The 26,236-nt window shown below is 38.0% G+C and overlaps 1 protein-coding gene across 2 annotated transcripts; it reads right to left on the bottom strand.

The window, feature by feature from the left end:
* Positions 1–1,001: 1,001 nt before the first annotated feature.
* Positions 1,002–26,186, bottom strand: LOC143752093 (asparagine synthetase [glutamine-hydrolyzing]-like). Of its 2 annotated transcripts, XM_077245087.1 has the most exons (12): positions 26,047–26,186; positions 17,264–17,519; positions 11,139–11,376; positions 8,871–9,056; positions 8,318–8,419; positions 8,092–8,219; positions 7,372–7,498; positions 2,648–2,754; positions 2,292–2,392; positions 2,128–2,209; positions 1,760–1,915; positions 1,002–1,673 (listed from the first exon to the last, which is right to left on the bottom strand). In XM_077245087.1, exons 2-12 carry the CDS (start codon positions 17,510–17,512, stop codon positions 1,464–1,466), a joined length of 1,686 nt encoding a protein of 561 aa, XP_077101202.1. In that variant the 5' UTR covers positions 17,513–17,519; positions 26,047–26,186; the 3' UTR covers positions 1,002–1,463. The 2 variants fall into 2 exon arrangements, with proteins under 2 accessions (XP_077101202.1, XP_077101201.1); XM_077245086.1 differs by lacking the exon at positions 26,047–26,186 and having other exon boundaries at positions 17,264–17,546.
* Between the last annotated feature and the right edge of the window lie 50 nt (positions 26,187–26,236).

Here is a 26,236-nt window from a genome sequence, read left to right as displayed (position 1 = left end):
TGGTGCATCAAATAAAACAAACCTTAAATCAAATGTTAAAAAGAGCAACACCAACTCCCCATAAAGCTAAATGGTTAATCTTGCTTAAACCAGTGTCTGGTGCTTAACTTTGAGAGACTTACAATAACAGCCATGCTGCTCTTTAGGAATACATTTTAAAAGATAAAGAATATATATATATATATATATATATATATATATATATATATATATATCCCCATTCAATGGAAGTCAATGGTCACCAAAACAGTTTGGTTACCAACAATCGTAAATTTCATCTGTGTTTTGCAATAGAAATGCATTCAGGTTTTGAACAAAGGTTAGTAAATAAATATACCTCTTTTTTTGTGGACCATCCCTTTAATTTCACTTGTTAAAAGCAGTTTAACTAGCCAACCAATTGCTAATCTGTCAAATAGCTAACTCTACACATACACTCAAAGGGACAGTCCCACTGAAGGAACATAAGTGCTTAGCTCAAGTGCAAAATGGAAGTAGTTCAAGGCCTGTAATACAGCTGTGCAACGATTAATCGCATCCAAAATAAATGTTTGTTTACATGCGTGTACTGTGTATAAATATTTTGTATATTTATAAATATGCACATGCATGTATATATTTAAGAAATTTTTTATTTAGATATAAAATATTTATTATATATAATAAAGTTATATATAAATGTATGTACACATGCAAATATTTCTTAAATATATACATGCGTGTATTTATATATGCAAAATAATTATACACTGTACACACAATGTAAATTTTTAATTTTTATGCGATAAATTAATGCACAACGCTTAGCAAACCAACAACTTTTCCAGCCCAGGGGTGCATTTCCAAAATTGTCAACTGTTTTCAATTTCGATTGAGCTCTATTGGTAACGACAGAAATTGTGACCATGATTGGCTTTGGGAAATGCACCCCTGATCTTAAAATCTTATGGATCCCCTTCAAGCTTCACAATCTTTATACAAAACTTGTTGACAATGTTGGCTAATGTCAAGTTCTGATGTTTTAATGCAGTAACAAAAAAAAAAGTATTTATAGGTTTCTGTAAAATTTTTAATGTCCTAACCAACAAGCTATACCTCGCTTCAGTTCCCAAATCTTTTTAGATTCGGTTTAATAAAATAAAGCTTAATGAAGAAATAATTTTTTTTTTTTTTTTTTTTAATTAAAGGATGAGAATGGCACTAGGTATATTTTATATAAATACACTGAATTTCAGCAAGGCAAGTTGAAGGCTTGACGAGTGGACAGGGCTTAATTTTGCAGGACTGCACTTTTGCAAATTCAGCTCTCTTTAGAAAAGACTAGACAAAACACCCAAAGAAAACTTAAATTTAGCTAATTTAACAGAGGAAGGTAGCATCATAAACTTTGAACCAGCTCCATGACACAGATGTGTGTGCAGTGAAGAATGTAATCTTTAGCCAGGGTCTGAAGAATGATGCGATTACTCGTCTTTATCAGGCTTGTAGATGGACAGGGTTCTGGCTGACGGGTCGGTGGCCTTGATCCAGCGGGGCATCCAGTAATGTGGCGTCCAGTCGCTGCGGCCGGGGTACTTCTTCTCAAACACCTGCCTTATGTAGAAGCCTTCTTTGGTTTTGGGGGGGTTGAAAGGGAACAGCTTTTCAGCCTTCTCCAACTGAGAGTCGTTCACCTGAAGGAGAGACGATAGATTAAAGGATACACACCGTGTACTGTGCACATCCATGACATCATAGTCTGTGTGTACATGTGTATTACCTCAGACTCGATGTGCTCCTGCAGGCTTGCATACCAGGATTTCTTCAAGGATGTCATACCATCACTGAAGGCCTCTTTCCTTCTCCAGAGAATCTCATCTGGGATAAGATTCATCCCTTTAAACGATTCCCTCAGGAGATGCTTCTCCACACCATTCTGCTCCAATCAAACAAGTTTAGTCGGATTACAAAAAACACTTTAAAGAAATATCAATAAATTAAGCATCACTTATTGTTATTGCTCATATTTGGGCTCTCTGTTTTTGCATTACACTTCAGACCAGGCACTGTAACTGATGTGGGAACAGACACATTTTAGACTGACATGAGGAAGGATAAGTCACTGGATTGGGAGGTGTCAGGACTCACCTTCGGTGCTCTCATCTCTGCAGGCAGAGAGAGGTAGTATGCAGTGAATCTGTGGTCCAGGAAAGGCACTCTCAGCTCCAGTCTAGTGAAAAAGGTTTGACGTCACAAACAGTGGAAATCAAGGAACTGTGAAGGGAAGAGAAGGAAGGGGTATTTTGTCTTACCCGTGTGCAGCTGTGGTTCTGTCCGCTCTCAGCACATCAAACAGATAAAGCTCTTTCAGCAGACGTACACTTTCCTCAGCGCCCGCTTTAGGGGACGGCGCCTAATTCAAATCAGGTCACAAATTCAGCTGAAATCTTAAGATACAGCTAATAATGCATGAGAAGACACTAATGTCTCACATAGTGACCATAGTGAAGTCCCTCTTAAAATGTCTGAATGTCATTAAATTACATTATAAAACTACAGAAATTGCTACATCGTTTCTCAGAATCAGTTTTATTTGAGCATTTTTAAGAGTAGCTTTTTTATACATTTGGAGTTGACAGTAAATGTAAACTTAGAACATGACATGTACCTTATGAAAGTAGATGTATCCTTGTGTCAGCTCATCAGAACCTTCACCTGAGAAAATCACAACGCTGTCTGTCTTCTCACGTATGTACTTTGATATCAGGAACATACCTGCATAAAAATAAAAAAAACTGAATACGAATTTCTGAAAAGCACTGTTGCCACCTAGTGGCTATAAGCTGAGCTAGGAAATTGCAAAATATATATATTTTATCATACAGATAAAACATTCAAAAGAGTAATAAATCATTAGAAATTTTATTTGGGTGTGCACTCGAAATAATAAAAATGTCAAACTTTTGTAAAATAATGAAAACAAACAGGATGCTCTTTCTGGCATCTCGGCCTCAGCGTGTCAAAATAAACCGAAACTCAGTGTATACTTGCCTCACTGACATGAGAAATGCATCTATAGAAAGCTTGAAATTAACCAATTCAAAGGGAAAACAAATATTCTCAGATTATGTAATCCATCCGAAAACACATCAATAAATTATTAAATTGTCCAGACAGTAACCTTGCTGTTTTTTATAACACATTCATAATCGGTGTGCTACGGCAAGCATGACTGAGATTGCTGATTACAACATTATATATAGGCAATAAAAGGATCCTTATTGATTTATACAATATATAATATTATATATCATTATGGTTTAATTCATTTAAAGATGCACTAATGTAAATTCTAGCGGATAAACAAAACTGCATCTTGTGGAAGAACATTGTAGTCAGAGCAACTTCTCTCCGTTTATGTTTATGATGAATCACGCAGGTACAGGGCTACAATAGTCCAAATATAAACATTTATTATTCAGGATAAGACAAAAACACGGTTTGAAAAATGGATTCACGATGTACATTTTGTACATTTAACTAATGTTACATAGTGCAGCTTTAAATATGCGATCAGTCAACTAATTGCTTAAATGCACTACTAGTCGACTTGAGGGAAAAAAAAAAAATCATTACTCGTGCGTAGCCCTAGTTCCTTCTACTCCTAATCATGGGTTTCAGTCACGTGACTTTTTTGTTGTGGCCGCCATCTTTAGGACCTTTGCGTTAAATTGCGTAACCTCTCCCTGGTGATCGGAAAGATGTCGCACACTAAAATAGCACACCTCACTACAGATGAAAAGCAACAGTATTTAAATAAAATAGATACTTTAGGTATAAATCCGTATTTACTGTTAAACGAACGGCTGACTCCACTAAAGTCTACCTGTTAAGTCTACCTGTTAAAATTTACGCTGTTAAAATGGGTTTGCGTTAACGCCATTAATAACGCTTTTAACTGACAGCACTATTTTTTTTTTATTTTTTTTTTACTCAAATTAAATATACATGGTATCTGATGTTTCACTTCATAGAGGTCAATCCATTGACAAATGCTGTCAGGCATGGGAAATCCCCTGAACCACTGAAAGGATATTGAAACAGATTTTTTTTCCCACTAATATATATGATTGACCTGAAGAATGAAAGTTGTATTATATACTTATCATATACTTAATATCATGCTCATAGCCATGACAAATAGCTCTATATCTCAGATGGGCTGCAGCGTTGATTTAGCGTGAAACAATTGTATTTTTTCAACAACAAAAATCACAATATTTTGAATTTGGGATGCACCGATACCACTTTTTGCAGAACGAGATACCGATACCGTAACCGATCCCTGATTTTTCACTGAAAAATCAAGCACTTTAAGCACCTTGTACTAGGGGTGCACCGAAATTTCAGCCGCCGAAAATGTTCGGCCGAAAATGGCATTATCGGTTTCGGGCCGAAAAAAAAAAAAAAACAGCCGAAAACGTAAGCCGAAAATAAATGTCACCCGCCCCTCCCATCCGTGCGCAAGCGCTTAGGTTTCACTCACGGTCAAGCTGTTATCACGCGTCTGCCTATCAAAGATAGGGATGTCTCCCGAATATTGATAGCGGCTCCCTGATGCCCGCAAATTAGTTCAAATCTCCCGGAAGAGCGAGGGAGCAAGAGAGAGAGCGAGCGAGTGCTCCAAACAGTGTAGCGCGCGCACGCCAGACAGGGAGAGAGCGAGAGACCTTGCGTGTCTGTGCTAGTGTGCCACAGAAAATTGGACTGGCGGTCTTACATGCGCTTTATGTGTATAGCAGTTACATTAAAATTTGCGTAGCACTGCACAACTGTGTTTCCTAAGGCTACATAGGCTTACATGTTTACAGTTTGAGTTTGGATTAAGTTCTAGTGCTGTTTTTGCACTGTTTTGCACAGCAATTTAAAAAGTAAAAATTTTTTTACATGCAGCAACAGAATAGAGGCCCACTGCCATTCTGTGATTTTGTGTGCAGTTATTCAGATAATTGTGGATCTTTTTGCACAACTGTTAAACTTTTATTTGATGGAACATAAAACTTAAAGGTGCAGTGTGTGACTTTTAGCGACATCTAGCGGTTCGGTTGCGAGTTTACACTAAGCGTTAAGCCTTGTTTATACTGGACTCTGCGGCAAAAATAACGTGATTGTAACAGCGCGCGCGCCTCCGCATCCCCTAGACACCATTTACTACACACAATAGGCTTTTTTTCTCTGATTTTGGAAACTCGATCGACTTCAAATGCTTCCAAGATCGACGGGTTGGTGATTCCTGTAACTGTTTTACGGTCAATGACAAGAGTACTAATCAGCTGTCTCATAAATGTAACCAGCACATTTATCCCCACATAGCAAAGCCATAACACAGCGAGGGAGAAGAATTATGTTACATGAAACCATCCAACTACATATTTTACAACACTGACAAGGGAAAAGTCATTACTCACGGTGTTTATGGCTAGCTTCTAGCTTTCTGCGGCTTCTCTTTCAAGGAAGTGACGAAACACGCTCTGTAACGCTGTTTGTTCGCTGTCGGCTACGGTAGAAACAAGACGTCACAATATGTCGACCTTCATAGAAGGGGATTCCCGCGGCTATGTAGATATAAATGCCTCATTCTAAAGTAATAAACACATTACGGTTTATCAAGTAAGTTCTTTATACACCACTGAACACATAGTTATGGATGTCATATTGCATTTCTGTTAATAGATACTAAATTTTTAAACATTGCACCTTTAAAGAATAATATTATGTGGTATTATTATTTATATTTACTGTTAAAAATATTTTAGGTTTTGTGTATGTATATATATATATATATATATATATATATATATATATATATATATATATATATATATATATATATATATATATAGTTTTTAAAAGAAGCCATTTTCGGCTTCAGTTTTGGTTTTTGGCCAATTGCATCCTAAATTTTCGGTATCGGCCCAGAATTTTAATTTCGGTGCATCACTACCTTGTACGAACCCTGCAAATTTTATGTTTAAATCTACCTCGTCCACAATCCCTATCCATACACCGGCGAAGCTCTCAAGGCAGGGGTGTAATTTACGGGTGGGACATGTCCCCATCACTTTTTGCTAGAGTCGATATTGTCCCCACCACTTTTGAAACATTTAGCGGCACGGATGTACCAATACAAATAAATAAAACATCTCCAGTTAACTTGCAGAGAATTCATTTCATTCGTTTGTTAAATAATTGGTGATCTAGCACGTTGAAATGTGTTGTTTTTGAATTTAAGTGATCAAAGTGGTCGTTGACTCTGCGATCAGTGGTGCAGATCAAGTGTTCTCTTGTGTCTCGCGCACAACGCACAGTCTGCACACGGACGCACGCTTTAATCCGTTTCGGAGACTCTCTAATCATTCCAGTGGAATCACAAAATAAAATGCACACAAATGTGTCCCTGATTGATATACAACCACTGATAGACATAATCGGTTTTAATAAAGGAAGAAAAACGATACGAGTGCGGATTAGAACCCAGAACCTCTGGCACGCTTGGCAAAAGTTCTGCCACTAAATACACAGATCCGACTGTCTACATATGGTCCATTCTCAGTACTAACAACATATATTAGATCTTAATAAATGACTAATTAAACCCAATGTACTATTTAAATCGATTTGCAGGACAGCGATTTAGCATTGTATTAAATGCCCCCATGAAGAAAATGTTCTTGATAACAGGAAGGGTAAGTAAGTGGCACTCTGTTAATCAAGCGATATTAACGTTACAGGAGTAATTGCTGAACATAAAAGCATCGCTGAACTAAATTGCTAATAATGTCGCTAAAACACATCTCTTGTATTATCAGTGACGTTTGGACACCTTTATTTTCAATTCTCATTTATTTGTATAGCGCTTTTCACAATATTTCAAAGCAGCGTTACAGAAAATGCATGCGTGTCCAAGTTATGCATTTCAGAAATTTATACAAATCATGCAGTAGCTAATAATCTATTCAATTAAACAATTTATTAAGGCAGAAACAGTGAGCAGTAGTTTAGCATACTGAAGCAGGTAACAACATAATTCAGCCTAAAGTATAACTAAGGTTACTAATGTAAATAGATAGTGGTCTAGAATAAGGTTATGTGTTCCAATTTTAAACTACATGTTTTAATTTAGCTAGCTAACCTGTAATTTGCCAATTTTACTTTCATTTAAATTTCCAGGTCAACGTTAATTTCTCAACATTTCTTTGTGATTTGCTGTTATCACAGTTTACAGCACAGCAGATAGACGGCATGTTGCAATTCGGTCCTACAAATGGCGGCCGCACCACGTGTGACGTCACATGAAATCTATGAATAATTGGGCTGAACTCCTGTACTCACCAACAGAGGCACGCACAGTGGTGATGTCAAAACTCTCCAAGTGAAAGATAACTTCCTCCACCGCGCGGATACCCTCCTCAGGCGTGAAGTTCACCTCATGGTGTTCGCTGCCAATGTAGGCTGCCACCTGCCACACAACACCAGTTAAAACCAGCGTGATCTGCTACTAAATACTCACCCACATATGGCATTTGATTCAACTGATTTTTAAACTGGAACAAAACAATCCAAAAAAATTATCCTCTTTTGCCTCTAATAAAAATGAGATCATTGATGTGCAACCGGTTCATATCTGTTACTGGAAGCATCCACCATTTCTTGAGCTTTCCTTCAAATCTGAGGTGTGAAACATCAGTAATAAAACTTTGGGTTTGAGTCCACTTTAAAGTACAGGCATAAAGCCATTGCAAAGATTAAAAAGGTAAAAGTAAAAGGTTAATGCTTTTACTTTTGCTCTTAAAGTGCACCAGATTGAAAACGTATACAATTTTCTTCAGAAACTAAATTTTTCCCTGTAGTATCCAAGAATGGTATTAAATCTTCAATATTTCTAAGGTATTTTATCGAGGTTAGATATTCCACAATCATGACAACACTAGCATCTAATGCTTTTAAGTCAACACAAAGTGCATAGAAATGCACTATCCATAGAAAGTGCAACATATGTTCAGGCTATTAAAGGCATAAAGTGCATATATGCTGATTATACAGCGTCAATACCTTGCGGGCAGCAAGAAGATCTGGGCTGTCGTCTGCACCAATGGCAAATGTCTGAACGGGATACTGAAGCTCTTCTTCTTTGGCCAGTTTCACGAGAGTCGCGGCAACCAGACTGGAATCGAGACCACCTGGAAATAAAACCATCATGGATAGGGTGAATGTAATAACAAATTCAGAGTAATAAAAACCCACTTAAAGCAAATAACAGAAAGAGCAGCACAGGCACCTGAGAGGAGGCAGCCGATTCTTCTGTGAGCCATCAAGCGTTTCTTTACAGCATTTTCAAACAGGATCCTAATGTTGCTTTTCACCGTCTCCAATTCAAAGCCTGATGACAAGGGAGAAAAAAGTATTTATTTTTAGTTTTCATTGATTGCAAGCAGACGTGCAGTGCTCTTTGAAAGTTTGATTGGGTTCTCTTTTGAGTTCTCGTTTCCACCAAGCGATATGGTTCAGTTCAGTACGATTTGGGATGGTAAAAAAAAAAAAAAAAAAAAAAAGTGGTACAAGTACAGAATTTGTGCGATTCACAACTTTTGGCAATGGAACTGGAAATAATTGCAGACCATACTGTAATACTGTCTACTTTTAGGAGTTGTGGACAATTTTGGGTCATATATACTACAATGATTGGAAAGTTCTAGAAATGTTTTTCCCATTCATCAGTTTCATAGACATTTAAATGCAAAGAAAACAAGGCGACAACACTGTTGTGTGTGCCTACCCTGAAACACAGAATTTAATAGTCCAGATTGCTAGTATATTTATATCACATCTACCTGTGGCGAGGCCCTGAAGGTTGTTATAGGAGGCATGTTTAGGTTCATCTGTGCAGCAGTGGAAGCGATCCTTCTTAACAGACTTCACTTTTCCAGTGAGCTTCAAGTCAAACTCCTCAAAGGTTCCTGGGGGGAATGGGGTGATTTTTGCAGGGGTAGTCATGGAGTGTGTGATCTCCGTCAAACCTGTTAGGATTAAAATCACAGTGAAAATGCGATGCTGTTCAAATCATTAAGCAATAAATGTGTGCTCAAAGTATTGCACCAGGAGATATGAATGAAACTAAACGAAAATGTAATTACATAGAAGCATGGCAAACCAGGTTTTTCTTTTTGGTAGGGCTGCACAATTTGGCCCAAAATTGTTTGATTTTATATCAGTATTACTATGATTATCAAAATAAAAATACTACAAGTTATTTTTTTCAATACCTCTGTGAAATTACAATGCTAATATTTATGTCAGTCTTAATGGTTTAAAGTCTGAAAATAAAGAAATTAAGCATTTATTGTGGCAGGAAATGGCAGGGAGACCAACCCTTAACTGCCACCCGCCTTTTTGAGAATAGACATAAAAACACTATCCAAACTTAAACTGTTGTAATTCAATAATGCTTTGGAATATAGTTAAATGTTTTGAAGTGCTTTCAAACTGTAAAACAAGAACAAACTTAAGTATGAAAAAGTTATGGAACTTTAAATGTACTGTAAATCAAGAGTACTGTACTTTACATTTTATATAAAATATATACATTTTAACTCTAAAATTACTTTCAAATTGGGAACACAACTTGGTTAGACATATGGCTTTGATTTAAAGTTGATAAAATCTCATAGGAACTTTAATTTGTGATTAGGCGATGTACCAAAAATAGACACCGGGTGTTGAATTTTTTTTTTTTAAATGACTACATGTTCTGCTGTAACAAAATACATTTCTGTTCAAATATCACTCATATCACAAACTTCTGACAACAGTTTGCCAAATATGGAACCTTGAGGCCTTTTTAAAGATACAGTGAATTGAGAGGGGATTCAGACACTAGATTATGAGCGGCAGGCATGTAAAAGAACAGTGCCGTGCTTCACTCTGAATCATGCATTCATCTATTAATTTAAATCGGTATTGCGATTTAATAGTCACACTTATCTGTATCGGGATTAGGCGTGGGAATCTCTAGGCACCTCGCGATTCGATTCAGCAGGCTGCGATGCTAAAAAGATTATCGATGCATCTTTTTTGTGTGCGACTACTTGGTACTTTTAAAGCAAAGTATTTACAATGACTACCATTTTTTTTTACTTCCAATATCTTATTAATAAAACAAATGGATGTGATTTGGCAAGTCAACTGTAAGGTTACATTTGCCAGCAAATGTCCCAACATTGCAAACAACCAACAGGAAAGGAAATGTGTGCATGTACTTGCAGCATTCATAGTCAATGAATACAAACTTCAGCATATTCTGAATCTCTAACATAAAATAATAGACTTCTACCCAACATCCTCCTGTTATGTGCAATGAGCAATATAATCCTTCAGGCAAAAAAAATAAACACCTTGCTGTAGCAAAATCACAAACAGCTTTCATACAAAAATATAGAATTCTGTACCAGCAACTTTCATACAAAAATAATGCTTGTGGACTTGCTTGTGCAATTAAATAATTAGTAACATAATAAAGCTGCTCTTTTATACAAATAAATAATAAGAGTCTAAGACTTATGACTTGAAATTGTTACTGAATACCAAAATCAAATACAGCTTATGCAAAAAAAATAAAATAAATGAACATCTGCAGAGAGCACAGTCAAAATGTAACTTTGTGACTGGCATTGCACTGATGCATACTGCAGACCTACGTAGAACAGATCAGTTTACAGCATATTGATGTGAAAACAAAACAGAAAACAGCCCTTATATAAAAATAGAAAAAAGGCCACAATGGAATTATGCCAATTTTCCATAAAATTCGCGCTTAGCCATCATGCGTCTGTTATGCGCACGCCACAGAATGTCCGGGCACAGCACTTCCAGCGCTTCAGAGTTTCACCTTTTGCGTTCCGTCAATATTACGTTACTATAAAAAAACTTTTAGAAAATCGACTTTTGACATTTGTGAATCGATTCAGAATCGTCCACGTCCGCATCGCGATGCATCTAAGAATCGATTTTCCCTCCATCCCTAATCAAGATTACGGTTTTAGTTAAATTGATCGTGCAGTGCAGCCCTACCAGGAGATATGACTTGGTTTTATTTATTATACCTTTGGCCTCAGAACTGACAGCTAGAAAGCCATCGTCGGTGAGCAGTTTGAACAGTGGCCTCACACCGTAGGTATCCCTGCCTAAGAAAACCTTTCTGTTAGCAGTGTCCAACAGGATGAATGCGAACACGCCATCTAGCATAGCTGCCATCTCCTTGATTCCAAAGCGATCGTACAGGTGCAGAAGGATCTCTCCATCTACTTTGGTCTGATACTCAAACTCAAAGTGCTCCTTCAGCTATAAGGAAAAAGACAGATCATTAGATGTTAAGTGAAACCACCTACGATCACATGACTCAATCATACAAAGGCCTTAATGATGTCATGACATGAGAAATCAAATTTTCCTTGATCTTTTGGCATATATGGGGTATTTGTATCATTAATATATCCTGCAAGTTCCATAACTTAAAACATCCTTGTCATCAATAAAAAAATCATTAATAATCACGCTGTAAAAATACTTTGTTTGAATCCAAGGTGGCATGTGACGTCAAGGGGCAGTGAGGGCACAATATTTTTAATATGACTGCTTCTATACCAAGACAACCCCTACATTTACATCATTGCATTGTACCCGCCCTCTGGTCAATGAGAAGCCTAGTTGTAGATAATATTGTGATAAGATTGTGATAAGATTGTGTTAAGATTGTGTTAAGATTGTGTTAAGATTGTGTTAAGATTGTGTTAAGATGTGATAAGATGTGATAAGATGTGATAAGATGTGATAAGATGTGATAAGATGTGATAAGATGTGATAAGATGTGATAAGCTTAATCTCGTTGTCAGTCGACCATCTTGATGACACTGATAAATGTACGCAGCAATATACTGTATAATGAATGTTCCTGGGAGATCCGTAGTTGCGCATGATGTGGAAGCGTGCAAAAGTTACAGAAATGTACAAAAAGTACCCTGGCCTTGAATGGAAAGGTAAGGAAAATAATACTAAATCAAAATTAAATAACCAAGACTAGTTTGACCATGTGATTTTCTCAGGAGATGTTTTGAGCATTTTACTTCAGACACAGGATTATCAGCAAACTGCCAAGAGAACTGCTAGCTGGCTACTCAAAATAAACTAGTAATATATTCAGTCAGCATATTTGTATTTGATCTGTGTGAATTACAGAAATATAAGATTTGCTAGACCTACTTTTAGCTACCACTGTTTTGAATCGAGCAACAGCAAGCAGATGGTTTTGAACAATGGCTGGATATGTACTTGCTCAATTTATTTTAGATAATTTTCAACCCAAAAAAGCTACGGTCTGCAGCTTTAATAATAGGCAGTTTGTAATGAGGCAACCACTGGAGCCAGAAATTAAAACTACATACTTGGTTGCCAATCTGGCAGCTTTGAAGTGTTTATCTTGAGTCCTGGTTAGACTGTGTGTGTGTGTGGCGTGTGTGTGGCGTGTGTGTGGCGTGTGTGTGGCGTGTGTGTGGCGTGTGTGTGGCGTGTGTGTGGCGTGTGTGTGGCGTGTGTGTGGCGTGTGTGTGGCGTGTGTGTGGCGTGTGTGTGGCGTGTGTGTGGCGTGTGTGTGGCGTGTGTGTGGCGTGTGTGTGGCGTGTGTGTGGCGTGTGTGTGTGGTGGTAGTAAAGAGAATGGGAGAATGAAGTTTGTGAGAGGTGGACCTGGTCACCACAGACCCAAATCTCAGCTGTTGCTACTGTCATATGCTGCACTGTCTCTTCATGTGGCACATTATGTTTGGCACATTGTATGGGTCACTATATCATAACAAGGTAATACAACGTGTAATCAAGTGATGACTGATTAACAGTAATGTAAATGCTAAATGTCCTAATACCTGTTGATACTACAACAATGCAAAGTATATGCTCTTAACCTTGCAGTTTTTCACATATCGTATAATACTCAATTTCTCCATTTCTTTGCACAAAACTCTCCAGAAAGTGCCATTTAATGGTTTATTTTCAAAAAAAGTGTATATATATATATATATATTAGTGGTGGGCATAGATTAATTTTTTTAATTTAGAGTAATCTCACTGTAATCTTGGAATTAATCTAGATTAAAATGGCTCATTTAGATTCTGCCGAAGGCATTCAGAATGTGTGCTACCCAAATAATGACTAAAAGTAAGTCTTTAATAGGGCTGCAGCTATCGATTCTTTTTGTAATCGATTAATCTAGATATTTCTTTTGTGTGTTTTATTAACAGAATGGTTATATTAAACTTGTGTCTATTTCAGTTAAAGCTGTTATAAGTTATATAGTATGCAAGTTATAAAGCTATCTCATATTTGAATTTTCCTTTAAGATGTTATAATATAACCACTCTAAGCATATTTGTGTATTCTGGTAGTTTAACGCTGAAGAAGAGCTGTAACGTGACTTGTTGAACACGCAGTAAAAGCTGACGCACTTTTTGTTCGGTGCGTTTTAACTGAAAAATGAGTACTCCGAATCTTTATTAAAAACCAACAGGCTGGGGACTTACATTTTTTGTTGTTGTCTGTAACTATTTGCCAGACGTGAAATACAAACAAGGTCTCGCAAAGACTGCAATACAATATTTGTTCCTCCATCACGTCGCGGTGTGTACAGTGAATGCATGCTGAAATTATTGTTGCGTGGCTACATAAAAGTTTAAGCATACGTGATGCATTGCTGCAATTGGTCTGACTGGCGTGTGTGTGTGTGTGTGTGTGAAGGGGTTCTTTTTTTAGGCTATACTCTCTTGCAATGGAACGTGATAGTTACGTTTACTACTTAATGTCATCAAAGCTTAAAATCATATCTAGTCAAACCGCATCACGACATCGCTACAAATACAGAATGGGATTAAAATCAGCGAACATCAATAGGCTTAGACTACGTTACCTTGTTTCAGCGAGTTAAGTGTATTAAGTGAATTAAGTGTGTAATGATCCCACACTTTAGACAATTTCTGCCGTTGATTTACATATTTATTCTCCGCCATCGCGCCAACTAAATTCAAAATATATGCTTCCTGAACAGGTCCGTGTGAATAAACGGTCCGTGTGAAACAATCAAATCCCTGCGCCGCGCGTATATTGCGCGTCATAGGAATTTAACGAGGCTTCGAGGCAGAGTTTTTGCCTCGAGGAATTTTTGTAATCGAGTAACTCGAGGAATCGTTTCAGCCCTAGTCTTTAAAAGGGTTTCTCAAGCCAGGTGGTGCATTAAACCAGGGGCTCATCTCCTGTTTCCAAAATGCATCACAAACTGCTTGAGAAAGCTGTTCTACTATGATAATTGGTGATGAAAATAAATCATGTTCAATCAGATGTAGTGCGTTTACTAACTGATAGAGCTGTGCTGACGGGCTTGCCTCGGTTGCACTCAAACATAGTAGTTTGACGACAACTCTTCCCCCGCGCTACATCAGTGCTTGGCCCGGCATCTACCGTATTAGCTAAGGGATGCTTTGCATTTAGGTGGTACTTGAGACTGACAGCTGAATGTGTGGAACGCTTTTCAGAGAAGATAACAGGGATTAAAGTGAAAAATTCTTCTGACTGAAATTTTTTTCAGGCCAAGTCATATTCCTTGAACTTTATTTATATAGTCGAGACCAATAGCGTTTTAAGGGGAGATGTTTTAAACCGCTTTAATATTGCCAGTTTGCGTATTTTAAAAGCTATTTTAATCTATGAAAAAATTAGCTTGACAAATAATCAACCCTCTACATAACTTTTCAGTGCATGTTTTTATTTATCTTATAAGACCAAACAATGCTAAACTATATTAATATATAGTTTGCTCCATGGCAAATCGTTTTGGCTGAGGGCAAAGTGAAGTTTCATAACTTTATATATTTAGGCTATTTAACTTTAACTTTGTAGCCTATTAGAGAGCTGACTTATGTTTGACTGAATTGTTTGATTTATTTCTCATTGCATAGCTTCTTATAGCCTACCTATTAGGCTACTTATACTTTTATACTGGATATTATTGATCATTAAAACTGACATTTAACAAAAAGAGACAGGGTTGTGTAATGTTAAAATATTCTAAAATATATAAAATGTTCTTTATATATATTTTACTATGCATTCTCTTTACTGCATGTGTACACGCATAATAAAATAAAACGATACAACCCTGTCTCTGTTTGTTAAATGTCAGTTTTAATGATTAATAATGTTTCATATTTTTAAAATGAAAACAAAAATAAGCAGGGTTGTGTTTTATATTTCGTGTTGTTAGAAATATATGCAGTGAAGATATCAATGTGCATTGCCTGAACCACATTTGTGTGGCCATTAATAGGTTTGTTTATGATAATATGTTCATTTATAAATGAAAAGAGGTGTTTTATATACATTTCATTTTATTGTTGATGAAAAGAGGCACAGTTGTATTTTATACCATATTTCGTTTTATTGTTGTCTAAAATATACATAAAGAGATAACCGGAGTAGCCAGAGTGTGCTGAGTGACGCGATCAAGAACGCAGCTGTTCCATTTTCAGAATAACCGGACTCGCGTCCTCGGGAGTTCGTTCTCCCGAGTCGAACTTGGCAAGTCCGAAGTTTGCGTAGGCCTACTTGGTATTGAGAAACGGCCAATATTGACCCGCGTTCTGTTTTCTATCATGCGCCAGTGCACGTTTACGATGATGTTATATGCACGCAAACGCACCAGGGTTGGATAGAATCAAGTTGAGTGTGAAACCAGATCAACGCTGCGGGGGGTGCCGGGAACAAACGCGCTCAGATTCGGACCGCAGCAAACCAGCTGTAGCCTGACATACACTTATCCAAAAAGATTAACTGAGTGAACACGGAGCATTTTTCCGTGAGCGGGAATTGAAAACCCAGACTGCCCCATAAGCGAAGTGATTACAGAATGTTAGAGTGGAGAGAGGATGTGCTTTCGCTCCAATCCAGGCTTTATCACATCCCCATCAGAAGGGTGAATACACCTCGTCTTTCCTTAATTTAAGACCTATTCAAACTAAAATTAAGACATTTATCACACTATTTGAGAAATGAAAGCCTATTTACGGCCTTAAAATTATGTGAATTATGTGAATTTAGGACATTAAGGAACATAAGGACAGACGGGAACCCTGCAATTGACGGAAATCCGTCATAGACTCTGTAATTAACGGAAATCCGTCGTAGCGACGGAGAACTTTAATCCCTGAGATAATGTAACTTATTTTAGCACAATTCACACCCAGCGGTATTTCAGGAAAACAAAATCTCCGAATGCTCCACATGAAACTTTGGTCTTCCGAACTTTTAACAGTGTCGATTTATTTTGGTTAATATGTGTGAGGGAGAGAGAGCAAGACAGCACTTAGTGTGGAGATGAAGTCTTGTTTACACTTTCGCCTGGCTCCGAAGTGAGAGAGTGCGCGCGCGCGACCAGGTCTCTCTCTCTCTCTCTGCTCGTTCTTTCAGTTTGTGCCCTGTCACAAGTGCAGCAGTTCATCTACATTACTCACCGATCAAATAAGACTCTGGCCGGACAAAAATTCGCTTTGGCGGGCGCTAAAAAAAATTCAATGCAGGAAAAACCTTATTGTAAACAGGAAACAGCATAATTTGTCTCGTTTAGTAAAATAAAGCCAAGCTTTAGATCGTCTTTTCTACTGCATGTTTACCACCTCTGCTCAAATCGCTGTGACATCATGAATGACGTATAGGACGTCGCGCTATGGTGCCTAATAAAGGACAAAAGGGAAAGTTGTGAGTTCACGGTCTGTATATTATGGCTGGGACTCAGAGCAGGAGCATCGTTAAGAGGAATCGTTAACGTCGAGGGCATACAATATCGATGGTTCGTAAAACTTAGAACCGGTTTTCGAGTGGAACCGGTTTTCAATTCCCATCCCTACCCCCTACAGTGCAATTCGGCTAGGTATACATCAGCGCTAAAATATCAAGGTGAAAGTCATCATAGTTTGCGTAGTATAGACCCAGCTCCCAAACCAGCTTTGAGAATAGATTAACGGCAATATTTTTTTATCACCTGATAAGAGTCTCACGTTATCGCAGCAAGTTAACGCCGATAACAGCCCACAACTAATATATATATATATACACACACAAAAATGGACAAACACGAAATTATCACTGAAAGTTGTTCACACAAAAATATAATTTTAGCACAGCTACTTACTGTGATGTGGTTGTAGATTTCACCGTTGTAACACAACCAGAGGTAGGGAAACTTCTTGATACGCAGAGGCTGCATGCCATACAGCTGGTCCACAATAGCAAGGCGGTGAAACCCAAAGCAGCAGTTGGTGAATCCATTGACATTCTCGAAGCGGAAAGCATCTGGACCACGATGGGCGATCTTCATGGCATTGGTGCACTGAGCCGAGAGGCACTCATCACTACCAAACAAGGCCCATATACCACACATTCTGAACCTGGAAAAAACAATGCAAAAAAAGGTCATTCAAATTAGAAGGGAGCAAAAGTAATCATGTCCAAATGTTTTAACAGACCTACTTAAATCTGACTTCAAGTGCATGACAGTTTGAAATTTTTTCCAGACTTCAGATGGCACCAATGCCACATGACTGAGCTGCATGCCATCAAAGTACAGAGAGCATGATTAGATAGAACCCAGTTGGCTCACTTTGCGCAGATTCACTTCTCTTTTTTTCTTTTCTTTTTAATTAACAGAAGAAAATATACAACAGTACACAGAAGGGTACAGGGAAAAAAGCGAAAATGTAAATAATCATTCATTAATTAATCAAATTATCCAAATAAAGTGCTGAGTGCTACTGACTTTTTGATTTCCTGGAGAAAGTGAATGAAATTTGGCATACTGAATGCAGAAATAGATTTGAATAAAGTGTGTGTGTGTGTGTGTGTGGGGTGGGGGGGTAGTTTACAGCTATCAAACTCACAATCTTCATGAACATGAAGAGAAGCGTTAGGATAATATGCGTCAAACCTGAAAATTCTTTCAAACAGGCGTTTTTGGGAAACTTAACTTGCTTCGAATTTAATGAAACTCAACACAGACCAGCATTAATGATAGTTAGACACTGGCAAAAGCTCAGAATGGTCGTGGAAGAGGCGCTCTATAGCGCCACCTTTTGACAAAGGGGGGGGGGGGGTTAGTATCTCCTACAGTCAACAAACTCAATACATATATTGTTCTCATCAAGCCGGACAACTTCCTAATTTACAGTAATTAACAACGACCAACTTAACTAAGATTGTTACGATTTAAGAATTAAGATTGCATTGACCAAACTCCTCAAAACGTTTTACATACGGAGAACAAGTCATTGTGAGGAAACATGCTTAGTTTCATGAATTTTTGAAGCTCTGGGGTGTAACAGCAAATAATATATATATATATATATATATATATATATATATATATATATATATATATATATATATATATATATATATATTTTTTTTTTTTTTAAGATTACTTGATATTTTAGCTGACCGATAATGGATGTAATACTAAAGTTGTCCAGTAGATAGAGTCAACGGATAAGGCCTAATCCTCTTTGCCCAGTCTCTAGCAGTTAGAATTCCAAATCACTACATAGAATACATTTATATACAGGTCCTTCTCAAAAAATTAGCCTATTGTGATAAAGTTAATTATTTTCCATAATGTAATGATAAAAATTAAACTTTCATATATTTTCGATTCATTGCACACCAACTGAAATATTTCAGGTCTTTTATTGTTTTAATACTGATGATTTTGGCATACAGCTCATGAAAACCCAAAATTCCTATCTCAAAAAATTAGCATATCATGAAAAGGGTCTCTAAACAAGCTATTAACCTAATCATCTGAATCAACTAATTAACTCTAAACACCTGCAAAAGATTCCTGAGGCTTTTTAAAACTCCCAGCCTGTTTCATTACTCAAAACCGCAATCATGGGTAAGACTGCTGACCTGACTGCTGTCCAGAAGGCCATCATTGACACCCTCAAGCAAGAGGGCAAGACACAGAAAGAAATTTCTGAACAAATAGGCTGTTCCCAGAGTGCTGTATCAAGGCACCTCAGTGGGAAGTCTGTGGGAAGGAAAGAGTGTGGCAAAAAACGCTGCACAACGAGAAGGTGACCAGGACCCTGAGGAAGATTGTGGAGAAGGACCGATTCCAGACCTTGGGGGACCTGCGGAAGCAGTGGACTGACTCTGGAATAGAAACATCCAGAGCCACCGTGCACAGGCGTGTGCAGGAAATGGGCTACAGGGGCCGCATTCCCCAGGTCAAGCCACTTTTGAACCAGAAACAGCGGCAGAAGCGCCTGACCTGGGCTACAGAGAAGAAGCACTGGGCTGTTGCTCAGTGGTCCAAAGTACTTTTTTCGGATGAAAGCAAATTGTGCATGTCATTCGGAAATCAAGGTGCCAGAGTCTGGAGGAAGACTGAGAAGGAAATGCCAAAATGCCTGAAGTCCAGTGTCAAGTACCCACAGTCAGTGATGGTCTGGGGTGCCATGTTGTCAGCTGCTGGTGTTGGTCCACTGTTACCCCTTTTCCACCAACAAGAACCAGGTGCTGGTTCAGAGCTAGAGCTAGTGCCGGTTCGGAGTTGGTTCGACTGACGAGCTTTCAAAGAACCGGTTTGCCTTTCCACAGGCTAGAGAGCCATCACAGAGCCAGATCTTACGTCACTGTATACATCTCATGTTGCCCAGCAACGCTAGCACGGCACACTAGGGTTGGGCGTTATTTCGGTAATATCGTATACCGCGGGGTCTTAAAATAGCAACGGTATCAGTTTCAATACCGTCATTACCGGCACTTATATATAATAAATAAATATAATTCATTCAATGCCTAAAAATGCTTATGTAGTTGTCATCAAGTGACAGTGTGGAGGAGAGAGAGAGGGAGAAGGGAGAGGCGGTAAATACTGACTAGGCAATTTGTAAATGTTGCAATAAAAAAGGTGACCGCGAGAGATGGAAACACCTCTAACCTAATGTCGCATCTCCGAAACAACCACCCACTCACTGCTGCGAGGATGCATTTTGCCTCGAGTTCATTAAATAAGCACATTCGTTTATATTTGTTAAAATATTATAATGTTATTTTTTTTTTACGTTGATAATGAAAACTGAACAGCACGAGTAAGATGGGATGCATCGGGAGTCAGACATTGACCACTTAATTAAGTTTCATTTTGTAATAGGCCTTTCTTTAAAGTGAATTTCATTTTGTATAAATTGTATCCTAATTTTAATAATATTTTTTTTTATCAACCAATAATAAATAAGAATCAAATATAGCAGACAACATAATCATGACATGATCGTGCGCTGGCGCGCCGCGGTCACTTGCATTGAAATCTCATCATAAATTAACCGAAACTCAGTGTATGTCTCACAGACATGACAGATATCTAAATAAAGCTTGAAATTTCATTAAACGAAACAATTCAAAACGAAAAGAAATAGGCCACTCGACGATTATTTAATCCATGATGTGCATTTCTCTCTATGAGCGTTCATATGGAAATGGCGATCATCAAATTAAACGAAACTATTCAAAACGAAAAGAAATAGGCTAGCCTACTCTCTGATTATGTAATCCATGATGTGCATTTCTCTCTATCGTTCACTATGGAGATGGCTATTCGTCAATTTCTTTAAACGAAACAATTCAAAAGGAAAAGAAATATAGGCAGCATACTCTCTGATTAATCCAGGATGTGCATTTCTCTCTATACGCGCGTTAACCACGGAGATATCAATCGTCAATTTCTTTAAACGAAACAATTCAAAACGAAAAGAAAAAGGCTAGCCTATACCTTCTGATTATGTAATCCATGATTTGCATTTCTCTCTATATATGCGCGTCCACTAGGAGATGGCGATCGTCAACTTAATCTTTGCAGCACTGACAGAAAAGTTGTATTAATAAAAATCAATGGACGCGTGTCACCGGATTTACAAATGCACTTGTTGCTTGTTAATTTAATTTAAATGAATTAATAAAATGAATACAATTGTCATAATTAAAATAATTAAATATTAATTGTCCCATTTTTGCTCATTTATAAATGGTATTTATATCTACCACCCCCTCAGCACCTGGGTTAAACAATTATTTGGCGCCAACATATTATATGAATAGTCTTACGTATTAAAAATAGTCGAGTCTAAATAGGGCTAAGGCTCATATTACATTTAATGCCGTCAACAGGGATCAGACACAACGTGCACGGGTTGGCCTTGATTTTTTTTGTGTGTTTTTTATGCCCGATCTGGTATTCAGTATCTGAACGGTGTAGACACAAGCCAACAGTTTGGTGACGCTGTCTGAGCCTTATGTCATAATTTTTAATTAGTCACGGTAATACCGTATACCCCGGTAAAATAGGGAGGAGGTTTGACGGTATCAAAATTTGGATACCGCCCAAGCCTACGGCACACACAAACACACCAGGCTTCTTCGAGGTGGTTCGGCACTGTGAATCTCGAACTGCGAGAGCGATCCAAAAGCAGAAGGAGTCGTATGCTCTCCAAACACTCCCGCAGCTCCGATCAGTCCATGCCGCTCCGATGCATCTCGAACAAGCCTTCTATCAACAATGGCGGTCGTTGTGTTACTATTTATGCTCATGGCTTTGCAAACCTACATCGGTATCCAAACACTGCGAATCCAGCACGTTCGTGCAGCTCGCCGTAACTTGCATTAACGGAGATTACAATCGAGCTGCTATTAGCACGATTAGCTGCTATTTAAAAAATGGCGGTCACAAGTTTCTGTTTGTCTTGTTGGTCATGGTAACCCGGCCCCCAGCCGCTGACGTAAGCGGTTCTTACTTCTAGACCAGCAATGATTTGGTGCTACTTAAGAACCAATTTTACTGGTTCGGAGCTGGTGCTTTGGTGGTCAAAAAACAAAGAACCGATTTGAAACTAGGCTCTGGCTCCGAACCAGCACCAGCTCTGCCTTGGTGGAAAAGGGGTATGTGTTTAATCAAGGGCAGGGTCAATGCAGCTAGCTATCAGGAGATTTGGGAGCACTTCATGCTTCCATCTGCTGAAAATCTTTATGGAGATGAAGATTTCATTTTTCAGCACGACCTGGCACCTGCTCACAGTGCCAAAACCACTGGTTAATGGTTTACTGACCATGGTATTACTGTGCTCAATTGGCCTCCCAACTCTCCTGACCTGAACCCCATAGAGAATCTGTGGGATATTGTGAATAGAAAGTTGAGAGACGCAAGACCCAACACTCTGGGTGAGCTTAAGGCCGCTATCGAAGCATCCTGGGCCTCCATAACACCTCAGCAGTGCCACAGGCTGATTGCCTCCATGCCACGCCGCATTGAAGCAGTCATTTCTGAAAAAGGATTCCCGACCAAGTATTGAGTGCATAACTGAACATAATTATTTGAAGGTTGACTTTTTTTGTATTAAAAACACATTTTATTGCTCGGATGAAATATGCTAATTTTTTGAGATAGGAATGAGCTGTATGCCAAAATCCTCAGTATTAAAACAATAAAAGACCTTAAATATTTCAGTTGGTGTGCAATGAATTAAAATATATGAAAGTTAAATTTTTATCATTACATTATGGAAAATAATGAACTATCACAATATGCTATTTTTTTTAGAAGGACCTGTAGGTAGAGATTTTTCCTGATAATTTCTCCTGTGTACGTATAAATATGAAATCCACAAAATTATTAGTGAATGAAACTTTGTTTTGAATAAGATTGAGGTCATTATAACATGCAATATTATCATCTTCCAGACACTTCCCTCTGCTTTAGGTCCCTGACCTAAGGGGGGGGGTCGTAATTTATTCACAGAGCTATAGTCAAGGAAATATAAAATCCCTGAAACATAACACTTTATAAAAAATAAATAAAATCATGTTCTAGAGGTTTAAACTGCTGGGGTCTAATTGAACCTTTTTCGTGATATTACTTCTTGGCCAGGTTACATTTCTCCGTGTCGTAAACAACAGGGCGAGGCTTCTAAAATTTGGGATGTGATATTTAAAGGTGCTATATGTAGCTTTTCTTCTAAAAAGAATCCTTTTTTATTGCCTGTGTGTGAAGGGGTTGTAATCACACATTACAATGATCCACTTGTCAGGTTTTGCTATTACCTCTGAAGGCCAGTATTCCTATTTCTATGTGAAGGCTCCGGGTTGGATTACCGCGAAATCCATCGGATGTGACGTGCATGCGCGCTCCCGAGCCTCTCTCCTTTATATATACAGTCTATGCGACGGCACTGCAGCTAACTTCATGGAGTCTGATACCAAAAAACAACCTGCCTCCAGCACAACACAGACTCCAACACAAACTCCACATAAATATAAAAAACAGTTTCATCTGCTGAAGCTCGTCAGGCCAAACGTGAATCGGATCAACTTCGGACGAAAACACGGATCAACATCGGCAGAGCATTTGAATTATGGAGAGAACTCCGCTTTGTTTTAGGAATAGGTATACATTTAGTTATAAAAGACCCGGAATTGGTTTTCATCCCTATTGTGATGCTTTCTCCGGTGTGTTGAAAGTCTCAGTGTGGCCTGTACCATGAGTGCTGGCTCTTGAGTTCGAGCACACGCACTCTTGTAAAAATTGGTTGCAATCTGAAACATCACCGCTAGAGGCCATTAAAAACAACACATAGTCCATTTAATGACACTCGTTTTCAGCTGCCACGTTTATCAACGTACAATCAGTCATATGTGATTGATGAAACATTTGTATGCTGCCAATCCCATCATGTGAACCCTGTCTCAAGATTATAGGCTTGTTCGACTTGAACCAGCGTTGCACAGACCGATCGGTTGATGACATCAAAGTACCGCGAGAGCGATTAGAGAGCAGACGGCTCCTTATGCTTTTGAATCGCTCTCGCGGTACTTTGATGTCATCAACCGATCGGTCTGTGCAGCGCCAGTTCAAGTCGAACAAGCCTTATTTCTGTGCTTGGATCGGTGTTTTTTCTACGTTAGATTGGTAAATGAGGGAGGCCCAGTGTCATTTGGTTCTGAAGTTAGCACCACTTGTACATGATTGACAGCGCAAGACCTGGACAGACACATCAGTAATTCAAGTCTGTCATTTTACAAATATTATAAAAACACTGAGCGACAATGATTTTCAGTTTAGTGGTAGTTTCAAATGTAATGTTTAGGAGTAACACTGCAGACACAAAAATAAATTAACCCTCTATGGTGTTTCGTCATTTATAAACGATGCAGAAAAAATACAATAATCTTCAATTGAAACAAATTGCATTTTAGCATTATCATATGATAGCCAATAAAAATTTAATCTGTGTCATGTGCTTGACATTTGGCAACAAGGATGTGAAGGAGACATGAACACATTTTAGGTCACATGCTATCAAGGCTCCTTTGTAAGTTCATTTTTGATTAGGAAATTCAATTAAAGAAAATTGAACATCCAGATGTGTTTTCTAAAGTTTTTGGTCATTTTAAATGCATTTTTTGTAAATTCAATGAATTAAATACCAAATAAATCTGTGTGTTATGCTTAAATGACAGTTCTTTTAGGGGATAGATCTTTTTTCTACATAGCTATACTATTGTTCATTACTGGCAGTGGCAGGCAGTATAATAGGCCTTTGAGAGTCAGGCATTTTGGTACATTACTCTATGCCAATTTGGAACATGTGATCCATCCACATAACTACACCCAGAGGTCAGGAAAGATGCCATTGCCTATTGGCCTCACTACACTGACAAGCAGGGATGCTTCAAAAATGATGACTAAACAGCCCAAGACCGAGTTGCGTGTGGAAGAGTAGGCTACACTGATTAATTTTTATTTTTTTAAACAGACTTGTTGATTTTCACTTGTGCCACAATCATGGTTTTGGACTTCCAAGAAAGACGGAAAAATGTTAAAGATTGTTTTAATGTTTTTTGAAATGCAAAGACATGGTTTCAATATTTTCCAGCCAGCAAAGTTACATCTGAACTTGTCAAGTTTTTGACATTTTCACATGCAAGTACCAAATGAAATATGGTAGCACAAGATGAAATAGAATGTTAATAACACTTTTTAATGTTTTTTGAAACCCTAAGACCTTTACACAACTTTTTAGAAAGTGAAAATGCATTTAAATGTGAGAAGTTTCAGACAATTTGCAAAAAAAATTGAGTTGCATGTGTGTATAGAGTCAACATGAAACAGAAGTTGCCATTGTGATAAAACGTAGACCCCAGTACATGTGTTTAAATATAGGCTTATGTTAGGTTAACTTTATTAAACAGACGCTGTATAAAGCAGAAGCCTACATAAATGATTGAATGAAAAATGTCTCTGAAACATATTAGACAAATACTGCATTTATGTCACTTCAGCTGTGATGAAGTATGCAAACGTTGCACGAGCATCACTGCCTCGTTTTTCAGCTCCTCCCTGATCGGTTACAGTCGATGTCGAACACCTGATGACGAGTAGTTTTGAGGGGGATGGGAGGTTAACGTTTTTTTATTAAAGATAACGAGGGCACGTGAATTTATAAAAAAAAATGAAGTGCATGTAAAAATTATTTATAATAAATACTACAATATTCCACAAAAAATAAGAATTGTCCATTTTGATTTCATAGTGACTTTAATATTGACATCTAAAACGTGACCTCGTGGCCGGCTTGAACAGGAAACCTGTGTGTAATGGTCGTGTAGACCAGCATAATATTCTCAATAGGAAGCAACCTTACTCAATTGTTTGACTGATTTAAGGTTAATTTATGTTTAAGCTGTTCGTTTATCGCATATAATCTACATTGGTTAAATGTATTCGACAGGAAAGTTGAAAAACGGCTGTGGTTTAACATTTAAAGCAATCTCTGCATACCAACTCCCATATAATCACTTCTATACATTTTAAAAACTCATATCGTGAGATAACTTCGTAACAAATCAATCAGATAAGACGTGTACTACCTTTAACAGATGCTTAATTTGGGTGTATCTCGGATTAGGTGTGTGAAGCACCCGGTCTTCTTCAGTGACAATCGGCTGATGAAACACACGTGCTACATTTCTGCATGAGATATTTGTTCAAGGTTCCGCCCCAAAAAGTCACTTTTGCTGCTGATTGGTCGAATGTGAAGTTGTCATGACGTTGTCTAGG

This window comes from Siphateles boraxobius, unplaced genomic scaffold, assembly GCF_051911475.1.
Source record: "Siphateles boraxobius isolate OS27281-9 unplaced genomic scaffold, OSU_SipBor_1 26, whole genome shotgun sequence".
In the NCBI taxonomy this organism is placed as follows: Eukaryota; Metazoa; Chordata; class Actinopteri; order Cypriniformes; family Leuciscidae; genus Siphateles; species Siphateles boraxobius.
The sequence above is the reverse complement of the archived record's forward strand: the minus strand, read 5'-3'. Positions and strand labels throughout refer to the sequence as shown.

Bases quoted from the DNA above. Each gene is read 5' to 3' on its own strand.
- LOC143752093 (XM_077245087.1), bottom strand. From the start codon at position 17,512: ATGTGTGGTATATGGGCCTTGTTTGGTAGTGATGAGTGCCTCTCGGCT. The intron at 8,420-8,870 runs GTAGATGTGATA...CCTTGTCATCAG, and splicing joins CCTTCAGGGCCTCGCCACAG to GCTTTGAATTGGAGACGGTG. The intron at 7,499-8,091 runs GTATTGACGCTG...GTTGTGTGGCAG, and splicing joins ATCTTCTTGCTGCCCGCAAG to GTGGCAGCCTACATTGGCAG.